Genomic DNA, 17,249 nt, shown 5'->3' on the forward strand with positions numbered 1-17,249 from the left:
ATGACACTACCGAGCTCAATAGCTGCAGTCACTTAAGTACGGTCAGTATCCATTATTCGGGAGATAGTGGGTTAGAACCCCACTGTCGACAGCCCTGAAAATGGTTTTCCATGGTTTCCCATTTTCACACTAGGCAAATGCTGGAGCTGTACATTAAGGCCATGGCCGCTTCCTTCCCACAACTGATGACACTGAAATTAAAAAATCAGTATTTTTCATGCAGATCACTATTTTACTCGTCCTGTAAAATCTTGCCACTCGACTTGAGGTATAGTTCCTGGAGAGCATTGTGTATACTGGATATACTGTAGGGTTTTCTGGTCTTTGAACATCTGAGTCGATCAAATGCATAAAAATGATACAGACATAACTCTAATACAGAGCTAGAGAGAAAGAGAAATAAGAACGGGACACATGTAATAAAGATGAACATAATGGCAGGTGAGTATGGAAAAAGAGAGCAACAGAAATAGGAGACGAGGATAAACATGTAAAGACAAAAGGACAAGGACAATTTCCACATCGTTATACACTGCCATCTTCAAATAGATATGCTTTCTCATCATCAGTCCGAATTCTTCTTCATCCATCTCTTCTTAGCTCCCGACGAGCTTGTTTCTGCTTCCAAGCCTCACCAGGAAGGCGGGCATCAAAACTTGTTGAAGGCCATTGTGACAGATCTTCAATTTTCATGTGGGATAAATCTAGGTTAAAAAGAAAGCTGGTTACATGCAGAAAAAGGTAAGAAACATAAGACAAAGATTAATACAGGTGGGTAAAAGCAGGCATCGTCAATCGAGAGTGAAATGCCTTCTGAGCCAGTTTGCTCCCCGCTCTTGAGGAACGAGAGCAACTTAGCGAGCAAGTAGGGGGAAAAGTAGGGGAAGTGTATGCCATAGTATGCACTAAAGGTCAATGGCGCAAAGGTATAGCACATCTTACTGGACAGGTTACATTGCGACACGATACGCTTGAACTCACGTGAGGTGACAGCAGTGTGTTCCCACCTTTATCCTCACACCACACGACGTTCAAGCCTAGTCGGTAAATGTTGCGTTTACTATGGAAAAGAGTTCAGCACAGCCTAGGTCATCAAATCCAACAAGTTTCAAACCTTCTCGGGAAGAAGAGTATTTGATACTTCAAGAAAATAACACACAAAATACTTAATATGTAATAAAATATTGAATCACATCAAAAATTTAATCGTCAGTGTTGTTGTTCCTTATGTCATTCCGACAAGTATGATAAATATGAATGCTGGGAAAGCATAGCTTTACTAGAAAAACTTAAAAATAACACCTTTGAGGATTTACGTACATTTCATATTTCCCTACTCAACTCTATTTTATAATGTTTGATAATTCCTCAGAGAGATGATTTATTTATGTACCAGTATGTATTTCATATGCCTTTGCTGGCAAGATGTAGTGTTTACAGTGCACTATGTCTTCTGGTATGGGCTATATCAAATTTGTTACTTTCATTGACCTGTCTCAGTCTCATCCTTGGCTTTGACAATATGAAAGTGACTGAGGTATGAGTGATGCTAGTAATACCATTCCTTATGCAGCCAGTCCCTGTTATGAATGGTGTGAAAATATCGCTCATAGGGTCAGTTGTTCCATGCATTTCAGTAGGCTTGGCAGACTGATATGTCATAGCAAGGGCTGGCTCGGTGAGGAAAGCAACGGAAAACTACCTCACTCCTCATTTCCCCAGTATGCCTCTTCAGCGACGCCTAGGCTATTTATGACAGCTGTTGGCGGAGTTGCAGAGGATCAAACCTGCCTTCGGACTGAATACACAACACCACGTGTACTTCATTGCTGTTGTTCATGTGGTAACATTTCCGAACGGCAAGTACAGTACCTCACTTAATTTACAAAAGGTATACATTTATTATTCAGCCTATTCAATACATACAGTACTGCGTTATGTGGTTAATTAGACATAAAGGATCTGAATATTATGGACATGTTTCACCCTTCTTATTGGTCATCATCAGCATATTAACTAATCTTAAAACAAACATTTTTAAAAAGACGATAACATTTATAGTTTATAAGAATTGAGCTAAGATCTGTTATGATATTAAAATTTATGGAATAGTGGTTAAAAAATATGATATTGGGAAGTACAAGCACATGCTAAAATTATTGTAGACTAATTTAAAATCTTGTCTAAGAAAGTATTTGTATCGATATAAAGTTCTAAAAACGGCGTGTGTCTGGAATTGAAATGGATCCTCTTCGTTGTGAAAGTCAGCATATACCCATTTGCTGCGGTAGCTGCTAACATACGTCAGAGGGTGGATTTTGTTTATATACGTTCCAACATTAAAAGATAGGTTAAGAAAAGGCGAATGTTACGATGTATCTTCAATAAGTTGATTGGTTTAAGATACTCTCTGATATAACCGTTGCGAAAGTGTACTGGTTGGAGCTGCTATGAGGAGAGATTATATCAGTATATGTAGGTTATACTTGATTTTCACATAAAAGTGTAGTCTTCTAGAAGATGTAGGAACCTCGATGATTAGAGTGTCATTAAACTGCAAAAGAACAAAGAGACATATTTGACGTGTGTGTTTAAAACGTATGTAAATGTCCAGTATTGTGTGTTATGTAAAGTGGGTACTTACTCAAATGCCGTATATGTATCTATCTTGTTGTGTTAGCAGCGTTGGTCTGTCTGGAGTTCCTACTTCGCGTGTTGTAAGGATGTGACGGAGGGAGGGGGGCATGCTGAGGGGGAGTGGAATTGGGCGGAGCATTACATGTCAGTGTCAATGTGGGAGAGGGACTGTTTGGAGGTGTAAGTGCAGGCTTAGTATTCGGGGAGATAAGTGGAGTTGTTGATACGACGAATTCAAATGTTTGTGGGATCTTGTTTTGCTTTGGGTTGACTGTTTCTAATAACGTAGGAGTTAACGTATATGATGGACTCTTAACTTCCGTATCATCGTTAAGGTTGCTATCTTTATTAAATGTTTTGTCCAGAAATATATATATATATATACTCTAATTCATTTAGATGTTTACCCTTATTAGTATTCCTGATTATTGAGAGATCTTTTTCTATTGAAGTAAAGCGGTGACCTGTTTCCTTCATGTGCATGCTCATTGCCGAATATTTATTGTGCTTATCTGCATTGAAGTGTTCCATGTATCTTATAAGGAAGCTTCGTCTAGTCTATACAACGTATGAAAATCCACACTGGGAACATGTCAACCTGTACACTCCCGAGCCTGAATAATTACTGTTGTTGTTATTATTATTATTATTATTATTATTATTATTATTATTGAATTTTTATAATTGAAAAATATGTTTTGTGTCATGTTGGTTGTTCTGAAGACTATGTTAATGTTATATTTGTTGAAAGTGTTAGCAGTTTGGTGGATAGCTGGGTTACTATATGTAGGAATGGTGTATTTAGTTCTTTTTGGTTTGTCTGATATAAGGTTTGTGAATAAAATGTTTTTAATCTTATGAAGTAGGCGGTTTACCATTTCGATCTTATAACCATTAATTTTGGCAAGATTCCTTATGTAATTTAATTCTGTTTTTAAGTTTGTAGGGGATAATGGGATTCTTAAAGCTCTGTATATCAGACTATAAAAAGATGCCTGTTTCTGAGAACTGGGGTGTAGTGAGGAATTATTTATGGTTACGGACGAGTGTGTAGGCTTTCTATGAATCTGAAACTCAAAGGAGTTATTAGTTCGGGTGTCTTTTATGACTAGGAAGTTTAAGGACCTTTGTCTTCGTCTTCCTTAGTGAAATTTACGTTAGGGTTGATGTTATTTAAGCTTTCTAATACTTCGTTGCTATTGGTGACATTCTTACCAATTATTACAAACGTGTCATCCACGTACCTCAACCACAAACAAATCCCTTTAATATCGGTTTTGATTTTTGTGTGCTCAATCGTGTCCATGTAAATGTTAGCTAGGATGCCCGAAATTGGGTCTCCCATCGCTAGGCCATTCTGTTTATAGATTTTCTTATTAAAAGTGAAGTAGATGTTGTCTAAAATAAAATTTAATAGTGTCATGAATTCGTCGATCTCCATTTTACTGAGGCCATTATGTTTACAAATGTTATTATAAATAATGTTGATAGTGTCTCTGGTCGGGATGTTTGAGTACATGTTAATCACGTCAAAGAAGCTTATTGTATGATAAGGCTGTAGGTTGAACGTATTTAGAGTCTCACAAAAATCGATGTAATTCTTTAAAGGTTGCTTATTATTAAATGTGTAATGTCTCTTAAGGAAGCCATGAATATATTTTGAAACTTTATAGGTTGGACTGTTACAGCAGTTGATGATGGGACGTATTGGGATGTCATTCTTGTGTATGTTAGGAAGGGCTCTTGCTACAGGGATGCTGGGATTCATGTTTGTGAGTCTTTGCTGTCCTTGTTTGTTAAAAAGAAATGTAGGAAGACGAAGACAAAGACTCCTTAAACTTCTAGACATAAGTCACCCGAACTAATAACTCCTTTGATTTTCAGATTCATAGAAAGCCTACACACTCGTCCGTAACCATAAATAATTCCTCACTACACCCTGGTTCTCAGAAACAGTCATCATTTTATAGTCTGGTATATAGAGCTTTAAGAATCCCATTATCCCCTACAAACTTAAAAATGAAATTAAATTACATAAGGAATATTGCCAAAATTATTGGTTATAAGATCAAAATGGTAAACTGCGTACTTCATAAGATTAAAAACAAGTTATCCACAAACCTTATACCAGACAAACCTAAAAGAACTAAATACGCCACTTTTACATATAGTAACCCAGCTATCCACCAAATTGATAACACTTTCAACAAATATAACACTAACATAGCCTTCAGAACAGCAAACACGACACAAAACATATTTTTCAACTATAATAAAATAATAATAATAATAACAGTAATTATTCAGGCTCGGGAGTGTACAGGTTGGCATGTTCCCAGTGTGGATTTTCATACGTTGGACAGACTAGACGAAGCTTCCTTATAAGATACATGGAACACTTCAATGCAGATAAGCACAATAAATATTCGGCATTGAGCATGCACATGGAGGAAACAGGTCACCGCTTTACTTCAATAGAAAAAGATCTCTCAATAATCAGGAATACTAATAAGGGTAAACATCTAAATGAATTAGAGTGTATATATATATATATATTTCTGGACAAAACATTTAATAAAGATAGCAACCTTAACGATGATACGGAAGTTAAGAGTCCATCATATACGTTAACTCCTACGTTATTAGAAACAGTCAACCCAAAGCAAAACAAGATCCCACAAACATTTGAATTCGTCATATCAACAACTCCACTTATCTCCCCGAATACTAAGCCTGCACTTACACCTCCAAACAGTCCCTCTCCCACATTGACACTGACATGTAATGCTCCGCCCAATTCCGCTCCCCCTCAGCATGCCCCCCTCCCTCCGTCACATCCTTACAACACGCGAAGTAGGAACTCCAGACAGACCAACGCTGCTAACACAACAAGATAGATACACATACGGCATTTGAGTAAGTACCCACTTTACATAACACACAATACTGGACATTTACATACGTTTTAAACACACACGTCAAATATGTCTCTTTGTTCTTTTGCAGTTTAATAACACTCTAATCATCGAGGTTCCTACATCTTCTAGAAGACTACACTTTTATGTGAAAATCAAGTATAACCTACATATACTGATATAATCTCTCCTCATAGCAGCTCCAACCAGTACACTTTCGCAACGGTTATATCAGAGAGTATCTTAAACCAATCAACTTACTGAAGATACATCGTAACATTCGCCTTTTCTTAACCTATCTTTTAATGTTGGAACGTATATAAACAAAATCCACCCTCTGACGTATGTTAGCAGCTACCGCAGCAAATGGGTATATGCTGACTTTCACAACGAAGAGGATCCATTTCAATTCCAGAAACACACCGTTTTTAGAACTTTATATCGATACAAATACTTTTTTAGACAAGATTTTAAATTAGTCTACAATAATTTTAACATGTGCTTGTACTTCCCAATATCATATTTTTTAACCACTATTCCATAAATTTTAATATCATAACAAATCTTAGCTCAATCCTTATAAACTATAAATGTTATTATTTTTAAAAATGTTTGTTTTAAGATTAGTTAATATGCTGATGATGCCCAATAAGAAGGGCGAAACATGTCCATAATATTCAGATCCTTTATGTCTGATTAACCACATTACGTGGTACTGTATGTATTGAATAGGCTGAATAATAAATATATACCTTTTGTATATTAAGTGAGATCGCTGTTTTCAGTACGGATCAAAAATGAAAGTGATGAATTGTAATGTAGTAGCCAACCAGGCAAGATGTCAATTGAACAAATTCCTCAATCGTAAAACAAAAATATGTAAATTAAACAAGGATGTAGCTTTCCTAAAAAACTGTCTGAAATTGAAATTGATCCCAAAATTCTTGAAATCAACACAAAGAAAGAATTTAAATAATACAAATGCACACAGAGTTCAAAATAGAGTAAACGACATCTGGTTAAAGAATGAAATCAAAATAAAGTATCAAAAGAAAGCCCAACTGAACCTACAGTTATATAGAACACATTTAATAGTAGCCCAAGAATTAGTCCTATTAGAATGGAAATCATTCCAACAACGTGTAGACGACAAACAGACGCATTTGATGGATAAGAAACAGGCAACACTAGACAAAAAACTAATGCAATTAAGAATATCCCAAACACAACATTTTATGCAAAATACAGACAAACAGAAGATAAATCCATCACATACCAACACTCCTACAGTAGTAAATTTGACGGACACACAGTTTTCAGATAAAGAGATAGAGCTTTTGAACAAGGGCCTCTAATATAATTGGCCTAACAAGAATAAAGAGGTAGTCATCATAAATACAGTAGCCGAAATAGAAACCAACATTTCCAAACTACGTTATGAAATACAAAATGACATAAGAACAGATTTAAAGAAAAAACTTCCAAGATTAGCAGAAGACCTGAACACTAAATTTGATCCTGAACAACACGCATTAATACAAAACATGAAAACCAAGATAGATGATAAAAACATCATTGTAACTAAAGCCGACAAAGGAGGCTCAATAGTTCTACAAGATAAAGAAACATATATTCAAAAAGCAGAAGACTTTTTTAATAGTAATAGTTACACGTTGGTTAATAAGGACCCGATGGCAAAAACACAACGTAATTTAAAGACATTACTAAAGAAATCTACATTTCATTTTAATGAACCAGAAGAGCAAAGACTCACAAACATGAATCCCAGCATCCCTGTAGCAAGAGCCCTTCCTAAAATGCACAAGAATGACATCCCAATACGTCCCATCATCAACTGCCGTTACATTCTAACCTATAAAGTTTCGAAATATATTCATGGCTTCCTTAAGAGACATTACACATTTAATAACAAGCAACCTTTAAAGAATTCCATCGATTTTTGTGAGACCCTAAATAAGTTCAACCTACAGCCTTATCGTACAATATGCTTCTTTGACGTGGTTAACATGTACTCAAACATCCCGACCAGAGACACTATCAACATTATCTATAATAACATCTGTAAACATAGTGGCCTCAGTAAAATGGAGATCGACGAATTCATGACACTATTAAATTTTATTTTAGACAATATCTACTTCACTTTTAATAAGAAAATCTATAAACAGAACGGCCTAGGGATGGGAGACCCAATTTTGGGCATCCTAGCTGATATTTACGTGGACACGATTGAGCACACAAAAATCAAAACCAATATTAAAGGGATTTGTTTGTGGTTGAGGTACGTGGATGACACGTTTGTAATAATTGGTAAGAATGTCACCAATAGCAACGAAGTATTACAAAGCTTAAATAACATCAATCCTAACGTAAATTTCACTAAGGAAGACGAAGACAAAGGTCCTTAAACTTCCTAGACATAAAAGTCACCCGAACTAATAACTCCTTTGAGTTTCAGATTCATAGAAAGCCTACACACTCGTCCGTAACCATAAATAATTCCTCACTACACCCCAGTTCTCAGAAACAGGCATCTTTTTATAGTCTGATATATAGAGCTTTAAGAAACCCATTATCCCCTACAAACTTAAAAACAGTATTAAATTACTTAAGGAATCCTGCCAAAATTAATGGTTATAAGATGAAAATGGTAAACCGCCTACTTCATAAGATTAAAAACATTTTATCCACAAACCTTATACCAGACAAACCTAAAAGAACTAAATACGCCACTTTTACATATAGTAACCCAGCTATCCATCAAATTGATAACACTTTCAACAAATATAACACTAACATAGCCTTCAGAACAACCAACATGACATAAAACATATTTTTCAATTATAATAAAATCAATAATAATAATAACAGTAAATATTCAGGCTCGGGAGTGTACAGCTGGCATGTTTCCAGTGTGGATTTTCATACGTTGGACAGGCTAGACGAAGCTTCCTTATAAGATACATGGAACACTTCAATGCAGATAAGCACAATAAATATTCGGCAATGAGCACGCACATGAAGGAAACAGGTCACCATTTTGCTTCAATAGAAAAGGCTCTCTCAATAATCAGGAATACTAATAAGGGTAAACATCTAAATGAATTAGAGTGTGTGTATATATATATATTTTTTATTTTTATTTTTTTCTGGACAAAACATTTAATAAAGATCACAACCTTAATGATGATACGGAAGTTAGGAGTCCCTCAGATATGTTAACTCCTAAGTTATTAGAAACAGTCAACCCAAAGCAAAACAAGATTCCACAAACATTTAAATTCGTCATATCAACAACTCCACTTATCCCCCCGAATACTAAGGCTGCACTTGCCCCTCCAAACAGTCCCCTCCCACATTGACACCGACATGTAATGCTCCCCCCAATTCCGCTCCCCCTCAGCATGCCCCCCTCCCTCCGTCACATCCTTACAACACGCGAAGGAGGAACTCCAGACAGACCAACGCTGCTAACACAACAAGGTAGATACACATACGGCGTTTGAGTAAGTACCCACTTTACATAACACACAGTACTGTACATTTACATACGTTTTAAACACACACGTCAAATATGTCTCTTTTTTCTTTTGCAGTTTAATGACACACTAATCATCGAGGTTCCTACATCTTCTAGAAGACTACACTTTTATGTGAAAATCAAGTATAACCTACATATACTGATATAATCTCTCCTCATAGCAGCTCCAACCAGTACACTTTCGTGACGTATGTTAGCAGCTACCGCAGCAAATGGGTATATGCTGACTTTCACAACAAAGAGGATCCATTTCAATTCCAGACACACACCGTTTTTAGAACTTTATATCGATACAAATACCTTTTTAGACAAGATTTTAAATTAGTCTACAATAATTTTAACATGTGCTTGTACTTCCCAATATCATATTTTTTAACCACTATTCCATAAATTTTAATATCATAACAAATCTTAGCTCAATCCTTATAAACTATAAATGTTATCGTTTTTTAAAATGTTTGTTTTAAGATTAGTTAATATGCCAATGATGCCCAATAAGAAGGGCGAAACATGTCCATAATATTCAGATCCTTTATGTCTAATTAACCACATAACGTGGTACTTCATGTATTGAATAGGCTGAATAATAAATGTATATCTTTTGTAAATTAAGTGAGATCGCTATTTTTAATACGGATCAAAAATGAAAGTGATGACTTGTAAAGTACAGTACCGCCATGGTATGCAACCCGCCTGTCCGCTGCTCTCTTGTCATGTGACTGACAGCCGTCCGGAGCGGAGCAAGTAACACCGGCTCCCTAGAGCAAGTACGTGATGACGTCTGGGTAAAAGAATAGGAACACAGGACAAACACAAAAGGAGAAATGGATCCTATTGGGATAATATTGTAAGTATAGGAAAGTAACGAACAAGTATCAAAGTCAGAGAGAAATTGGTTTGGCAGGAGTTTAATGGGGCAACCACTGGAGTCATACCTGTGGTGAGATCAAAACATCGGCCACTGTCCATTTGGTTCATTACCTACAAATGCATGCCGTCGTACAAAATGAGATCATACTGCCAATACTTTCCGTTATAAAGTATGAGAAGTCGGAGGAAGTACAGGAAGTACAGGTAGAAGTACAAAAGCCTATATTCTAGCTATTAAGGAGGACAGTACTGTATTTGTTCATTTTTGTTCCAACAATATGGCTAGAAGTAAGTGAACAAGCACAAAGCATGAACATCAGGAAACAGTCTGCTTTCTCGCTAGTGTCCTCAAACATCAAGGAAAAATAGTTAACTATACTGCATCTCATGACAAGCCCATTGAGGGCCAGGTTCTGTAATGAAGAAGTTTCTTCTACTACTACTACTACTACTACTACTAAGGTGTTTCAAAGATGAAGTTTCTATAACCAGTATAATATTACCAGTTGTTGCTGCAAGTTTTACTATACTTTTTATCGCTTATATATTCAATTATGAATTAATCACTGAAAATTGTGTAAAGAATGCATACTCATTGTACTAGATGGCTTTCCTCTTTTTCCTACTGAGCATTCTTGAGGCTGTAGGCAATAATCCGATCAGGCATGTTTTGAGATCCTTGATCCTTTTGGACAAAACTGTTTTTGAAAAATTGCAACTTTCATGTAGCTTTTCATAACATAACCCATTCCTGTTTGGTGGCTGCCTTGAAAATACCCTCTAGTACATAATATAGAGGACTTCATTTTTTAGAGATCGCCTTTTGAATTCTGTAAAATTGTTATTTATATTATTATTATTATTATTATTATTATTACATTTTCTAATTCTTTTTCTTTTTCTTTTACAGCACTTGGAATTAAAAAATACTTGATCTCTTGTCGGGTGACTCAGACATACGATGTTGGTAGCTGTGTATATTTTTATTTTGGCTTCAAATGTACTGGTCTACCTGATCCTCTGGGAACATATGAAAAATTAGAAGAAAGGGCTCGTGATGAGATTCTTTCTTCAGGGGGTAGTCTGTCCCATCATCATGGTGTGGGTAAACTACGAGCTAAGTGGTTTCCAAACCAAGTTTCTCAGTTGGGTGTTCAACTGTACCGGGCTACAAAAGAACAGCTCGATCCCAATAATATTTTTGCCACTGGAAACCTACATTCCTCACACTTGTGAAGCGCCTATCACTCTGCTGTGTTTAAAGTATATGTTGAAATGTTCCAGTGACTTGTCTGTCAGTGTTACCGTTTATACTGTGGGGTGTTTAATGACTAGTCATTTTTTATTAATTGAAGTTAAAAGCCATTCTTATTACTCTAAAAAGTACCTTTAGAGTTTTCTCTTTGTTATTGTTATTTATGTAGATATTTTGTTGTTTTTAAGTGCAGAATTTTACTGAAGTATCTACAACTTGGTGTATTTTTCACATTTGGTAGAGTATATTTTCATAACACAAGCTTCTTTTTTTTTTTTTTTCCAATAAAATTGTCATAAGACCAAAACTTCGTTAAATTTTATTAGCGGTGGTTTCGATCCCACATTTTCAGTAAAGACACGCAAGTTACAGGCATGTTGGTGCCGGCCATTCAGGTCACACTTTTTCGGTCACTGATATCTTTGAGTCACTACATATTGGTAACAACTTTGTGGGTAGGGTACTACTATGCTAACTTTGGTCATTATACTCTAAAAATAAAATGAAAGGGAAGATATATTTATTTTTATTGTGACATGATCACTCAGGAGTTTACTGTATCAGTAGCTACTATCCAACTTCTTCTTCTTCTTTCTTCTTCTTGTTGACTCAGTGACACAGCCACAAGGATTGATCTTCAGTTTGTAGCTCACTGCATTATCTTACTCTGAATCATGTAACAGAAAATTGTCACCATCAAGTGTAAGTGCATGCTGTCCAGTTACCTAAATATCTGCAAGCTATCAAAGGTTCAGCAGTCTGCCTTCATTCTGAAGTCTATTGACCTGAAGTTTTAAGGTAGTTTCCTCTGGCAATACCATGATAACTTCCTCCTCCGTGATTTAAGTTCACAAGATCACCACCACCCCTGTGCATTATTCTCGGAGTTCACATCTGTAATAATGACATGTTCTCTGCTCGTGAAAATTATAGCAAAATGCTGCAACTTCCTCAGCATAGGCTTATTGTTAGTGGAGTACTGTAAATCATTTCAGGCAGGTTGTATTACAGTCGATTCCAACTTGTGTTTGTCATTGCTAGGATAAGTTATATTCTATAATTGAAACCACATGACCAAAATGAAACAATGATCAGAAGCATAGAGAGACCGAAAACTATGAACTAAGGAGGTCGTGGGTCCAAAATGTCTATTTGACTTAAATGTCATAGTACCAAAAATAAAAAGTGACCTAGAAAGGGGGACTGCATACAACCAGAAACGTTAAATTGTACATTAGAAATTATATTAGTATTAGAAAGGTATTGAAAAATTGTATTACTTTTCTGATAACTTTTTTTGCTTTTATAACAGACTAGATACCTAAACAGAATTTTTTTTTTAATGTCTTTTGTTTTCTTTCTGAAATCTTACATCTGGTCAAATAATGTCAAGAAAATATGAATGGTGTAAAAATCTTTGGAATTTGGGTACATTTCACAATGCAACTTCAGCATTTTCATTCATAACGTGTGTATGAGTACTATAATGTATACCATAATTTTGGATTTACCAGAGGAATACAGAGAAATTATCTAAGTAGAAGTTATAGATAAATTAATTTGCATCCCATGGACTGTGGCAATTGTTATATTTTGCAGTGAAGAGTTCTGCAGCACATCATGTGGTTTGGAGATTTATATATATAAACGTATTTTGTGAACTCTGTCATAAGGAATGTTAGAGAAAGAAGTTCCAGGGTGTTCTCTTACAATTTTGAAGGTCAGAAAAACATTGAGAAAGCCTCATTTCCATTAATATTGATCCAGTATACCAGTTTGGTGGTGTTTTGGGTATTGATGACCTGCACAATGAAAGTATGGAGGAGCATTATCCTATTGAAAGATTGGTTGGGGAAGATCGTTGCTAAGACGTAATCTGTTCTGTTATTCTGTTGAGGTAGAAGTTGTCAAAAATGAAAGGCTTGGCAAAAAACACCAGACTACCTCAATTTGTGTCAGGTCATTCCACAGAACACGTTCACTCTTTACAGAGTGTCTTGAATGCCATGTGGGTTTTCTGGGTCTCAGATTTTTGTATTATGTTGATTGATGATCCTTCCAATGCAGAATATGACTTCGACGCTAAAATCTGGGCTGTTAGTTGATATATCCTCTGGTTTTAGTACATGTGTAAGATGAATTTTATAGGTCTTACAGGACAGGAATGTGTAATACAATTTTCGTGTGATGCATGCTTACTGAATTCGGTAAATTTTGCTTCACTGTCACAACAACCCTGTTCGTGTGAACTCCATCAACAAAAATGTATTCTGCTTTGAAACTACAGTCTTTTAAACAGAGCTCCAGTTGCAGTGGTTCCTTGGCAAGAACTTAACATTGTCCTCCTCTGTTTCACCATGGAACTACAGTTGCGATTAATACTACAGACTTGCTGTTTTGCATCTTTTTTCTTAACCCTGCATTACTGTGAAATTTTATTTTATCAATACATTGTGTGTCCTTAAAACACATTGTTGCACAAAGCTGAACTTGTATGTGGATTACAACTGACAAGGTCTCGCATGTTAGTATTAATAGATGTAAAGAAAAATGAAGGCTTTCATAATTACATTTATCTGTTTTTAATGCCTTTATTTTTCCTAAACAGTTTTAGAGATAAATATTGAATAAATATCAAAGGTATATTGTAAGATAAATTTCAGAATGTATTTTTATTGAAATGTATGTTGGAGTACTATTTTTTATTTTAAACAATTTATGGCCCTTAGACATGTTACATCACTTCATGAGAACTCTGTTCCATTTCTCAGATTGTTTTTATATTTTATATAGTTGAACTCCATTGAATTATGTGTATTCAGAAATTGCAGCAGAAACATACAGTATAATGATATTAATGTACAGGATGTTTTTGATTTATTCTACATTGTAATTTCTTTCAAATTCTATAACTTTTAAAGAATAAAATATTCGTAGAAAGATTCTAATGTAAATGTAATGTTTCACCAGCTGTTCCCAGCATTGTCAAGGGGTCCACTATCTCTGAGGGTAACAAATTTCGACCACAGCCTATAAACCCAAAAATAATTTCTTCCATATTCATCTGAATAATTAGTTGGGTTTTTACCTTCATGTACACAGGTTTCAAATGCTGCACAAGTATGTGATTTGTAGGTGTGAAACTAATGTCTTTTGTTAAAAAGGTAGCTATACTTTTCGTCGACTCAGTGTAACATTAAAGCTTTTCATTTTGTCAAACACTAATTTACCGGGCGAGTTGGCCGTACGGTTAGGAGCGCGCAACTGTGAGCTTGCATCTGGAAGATAGTGGGTTCGAACCCCATTGTCGACAGCTCTGAAGATGGTATACCGTGGTTTCCCATTTTCACACCAGGCAAATGCCGGGGCTGTATGTTAATTAAGGCCATGGCCGCTTCCTTCCCACTCCTCGCCCTTTCCTATACGATTGCCGCCATAAGACCTATCTGTGTCAGTGCGACATAAACCAACTAACAAAAAAAAACACTAATTTTAAAACACCAATAACATAACCAAGCGAGTTGGCCATGGTGATAGGGTCTTCAATGTGTTAGTACAACATTAAACAAATAGCAAAGAAAACCTATAACATACCTGTAAAAAAACTATTAAACAAAGAATGACATTTTATTCTTTGTTTAATAGTGTGTTTTTTATGGTTTGTTATAGGTGTTATAATTAGTATTCAATAAACTGAAAAGCTTTAAAGTTACATTACTTGCTATGTCCTCATAATATAAGTAAAATAATAGTGCTTTGAAAAACAAATTACTTGTATGAAAACATATAATACATTGCTTAAGTTGATGCTGATAGTATATTTAAAAATACACTGCCTGAAAAAAAAAAATGTTAGGCACCCAGAAGGAGTGGTTGAAAGTAAGTGAAACTACATATGCTGAAAGATCATGTACCTTTATTGAACTAATTACAATACGGGATGAAAGAGACAAGACCGTTGGCAGTTACAGGTGGAATGTTGGCGCCAGGTCAGTAGGGTGTCGCACCCCCCTGGCCACAGTGCATGCCCTTATGCAGTTTGGAATGGTGTCAGACAGCTTTTGGATCCTCTCCTGAGGCAAGTTCTTTCACAGTTGTTCTAGCTGTCCCTCCAGATCGCACAGGTTGGTACTAGGATGGAGTCCCCTTCCAATGTCATCCCACACGTGTTCAATGATGGAGAGGTCCGGGGATCTTGCTGGCCACGGGAGGACCTCAACATGCTCTAGACAGTCCGTAGACACAAGTGCTGTGTGTGGACGTGCATTATCTTGTTGGAACACTTTCCCAAGGTGCTGTGCCATAAGGGTAGGATGCAGAATGTCTGTGCCGTCAAAGTCTGCCGAAGCTCTATTAGAAGTGACCTGAATGCATATCCTATGGCTCCCTACACCATGATTCCAGGGATTACGCCTGTATGTCTTTCCACAATATGGGCACGATCTACCCCCTGCCCTCGACGCTGCCAAACCCGCACACGATGGTCATTGGAGGTTATGGAGACACAGGACTCATCACTGAACATGATGCAACGCCAGTCGTTCTGTCCATGCCTCCCGGGTAAGGCACCATTCTAAACGCAGGCATTGGTGTTCTGGTGTCGATGGCAACCGACGCATGTGGTGGTAGGACCCCAATCCGGTGGATGAGAGTCGTCAAGACACTGTGCGGGAACACTCTCAGGATGTTGTAGAGTCTCCAGTACACGTTTGCGGATGGCGGGTGCCGAAGTTATTGGATACTGCAATGCTTGGCGCACCGTACGACGCAACGGTCTTCCCTCGGGGTGGTGTTTCTTGGTCGACCTGAACCTGCACGACATGATTGGGTGCCCTCATGTACCCATTGAGTCCAACATCGGGCCACTGTAACATCTGAATGGCCCACATGCCTGGCAATGCACAATACGACCAAGCAGCTTCATGCAGTCCCACAATGCGGTAATGCTGCCAGTTGATGGATAGGCTGTCCAACGCATCTGCGAGGCATCACGGGTGCTTCGTACTGTATATAGTCCTCTCTGCACATCCTGCTTAACTGTCTGACTTACAGCAGTTGACTGGTTACAACTTAACAACAGGACGTGCCATCACAAGTGCACTCTGGTGGGCGTTCTACACATTACATATCCTTGTAAATCTAATCATTTACTCACACATAAATGGTACGCATGTATACCAAAATGGGATAATATTGGACACTCCTGGGTGCTTAACTTTCTTTTGTTGGGCAATGTAGTTTAGGGCTTAAAAATGGTAATCCTTCAATACAACACCAAAATTCTGAGAGATGACTGGCGTGCTAATGGTAATACATACGAGTTTAAGATTACACACTACTGTACAATAGAAGACTTGAAATCATTCAATGAAATGCTGTCAAGTGTTCAAGTGTACTCTTTGGTATTCTATTGGACCTTGTACAACTAACCTTTGGCAGTTAAATACAATGTTAATTTTAAAATGTACTTCACTAGTCTTTATAGCTAATTTTATTAGAATAATAATCCAAAGACTCCATTATGTTATTATTATTAATTTAATTTAAAAATCTATTAGCATTTTGGAAATCTGAGGACAGGACAGAGATTTTACTTGTTACATAAGCAAATACACAACATTACAAACTCTTAAAACAATAATAGTGATTTCTTTCTTCAGATCACTAAGTCATCAGCAACTGAGTGATCTCTTTAGATGTACAGTATATAAGAAATAAAGAATGTTACAGAATTAAATAGATCTCAATATGCCTTGTAATGGTGAATGTATTACTTAACAGGATGAAAATTATATTTTTCAAGCTCTCTGTGGGTAACAAATTTTGATCCCAGCCTACAAACCCAGAAAATAATTGAGGCATTGACATGAAAAAGGTAAACAGTAATAAAAGTGAATTTTACAGGAGAAGAAAGAGTCTTGCCAGCATTGTGAAGCGATATTGAACAAATATCATGTAAAATCGTAGAATTATCCATTTATTATCAATTTAAAATACAGAGTTATGCTAA

At 36.4% G+C, this 17,249-nt stretch overlaps 1 protein-coding gene across 1 annotated transcript in view; it reads left to right on the forward strand.

Annotated features, from left to right (window-relative positions):
• Positions 1–17,045, forward strand: part of Agps (alkyldihydroxyacetonephosphate synthase) — a 285,528-nt gene extending 268,483 nt beyond the window's left edge. The window contains exon 12 of the mRNA XM_067159073.2: positions 10,895–17,045. Within this exon, the coding sequence (XP_067015174.2) occupies positions 10,895–11,220 (326 nt within the window). The 3' untranslated portion in view covers positions 11,221–17,045. The remainder of the gene's footprint in view (positions 1–10,894) is intronic.
• Positions 17,046–17,249: the final 204 nt, after the last annotated feature.

This window comes from Anabrus simplex, chromosome 1 (assembly GCF_040414725.1).
Source record: "Anabrus simplex isolate iqAnaSimp1 chromosome 1, ASM4041472v1, whole genome shotgun sequence".
Taxonomy (NCBI): domain Eukaryota; kingdom Metazoa; phylum Arthropoda; class Insecta; order Orthoptera; family Tettigoniidae; genus Anabrus; species Anabrus simplex.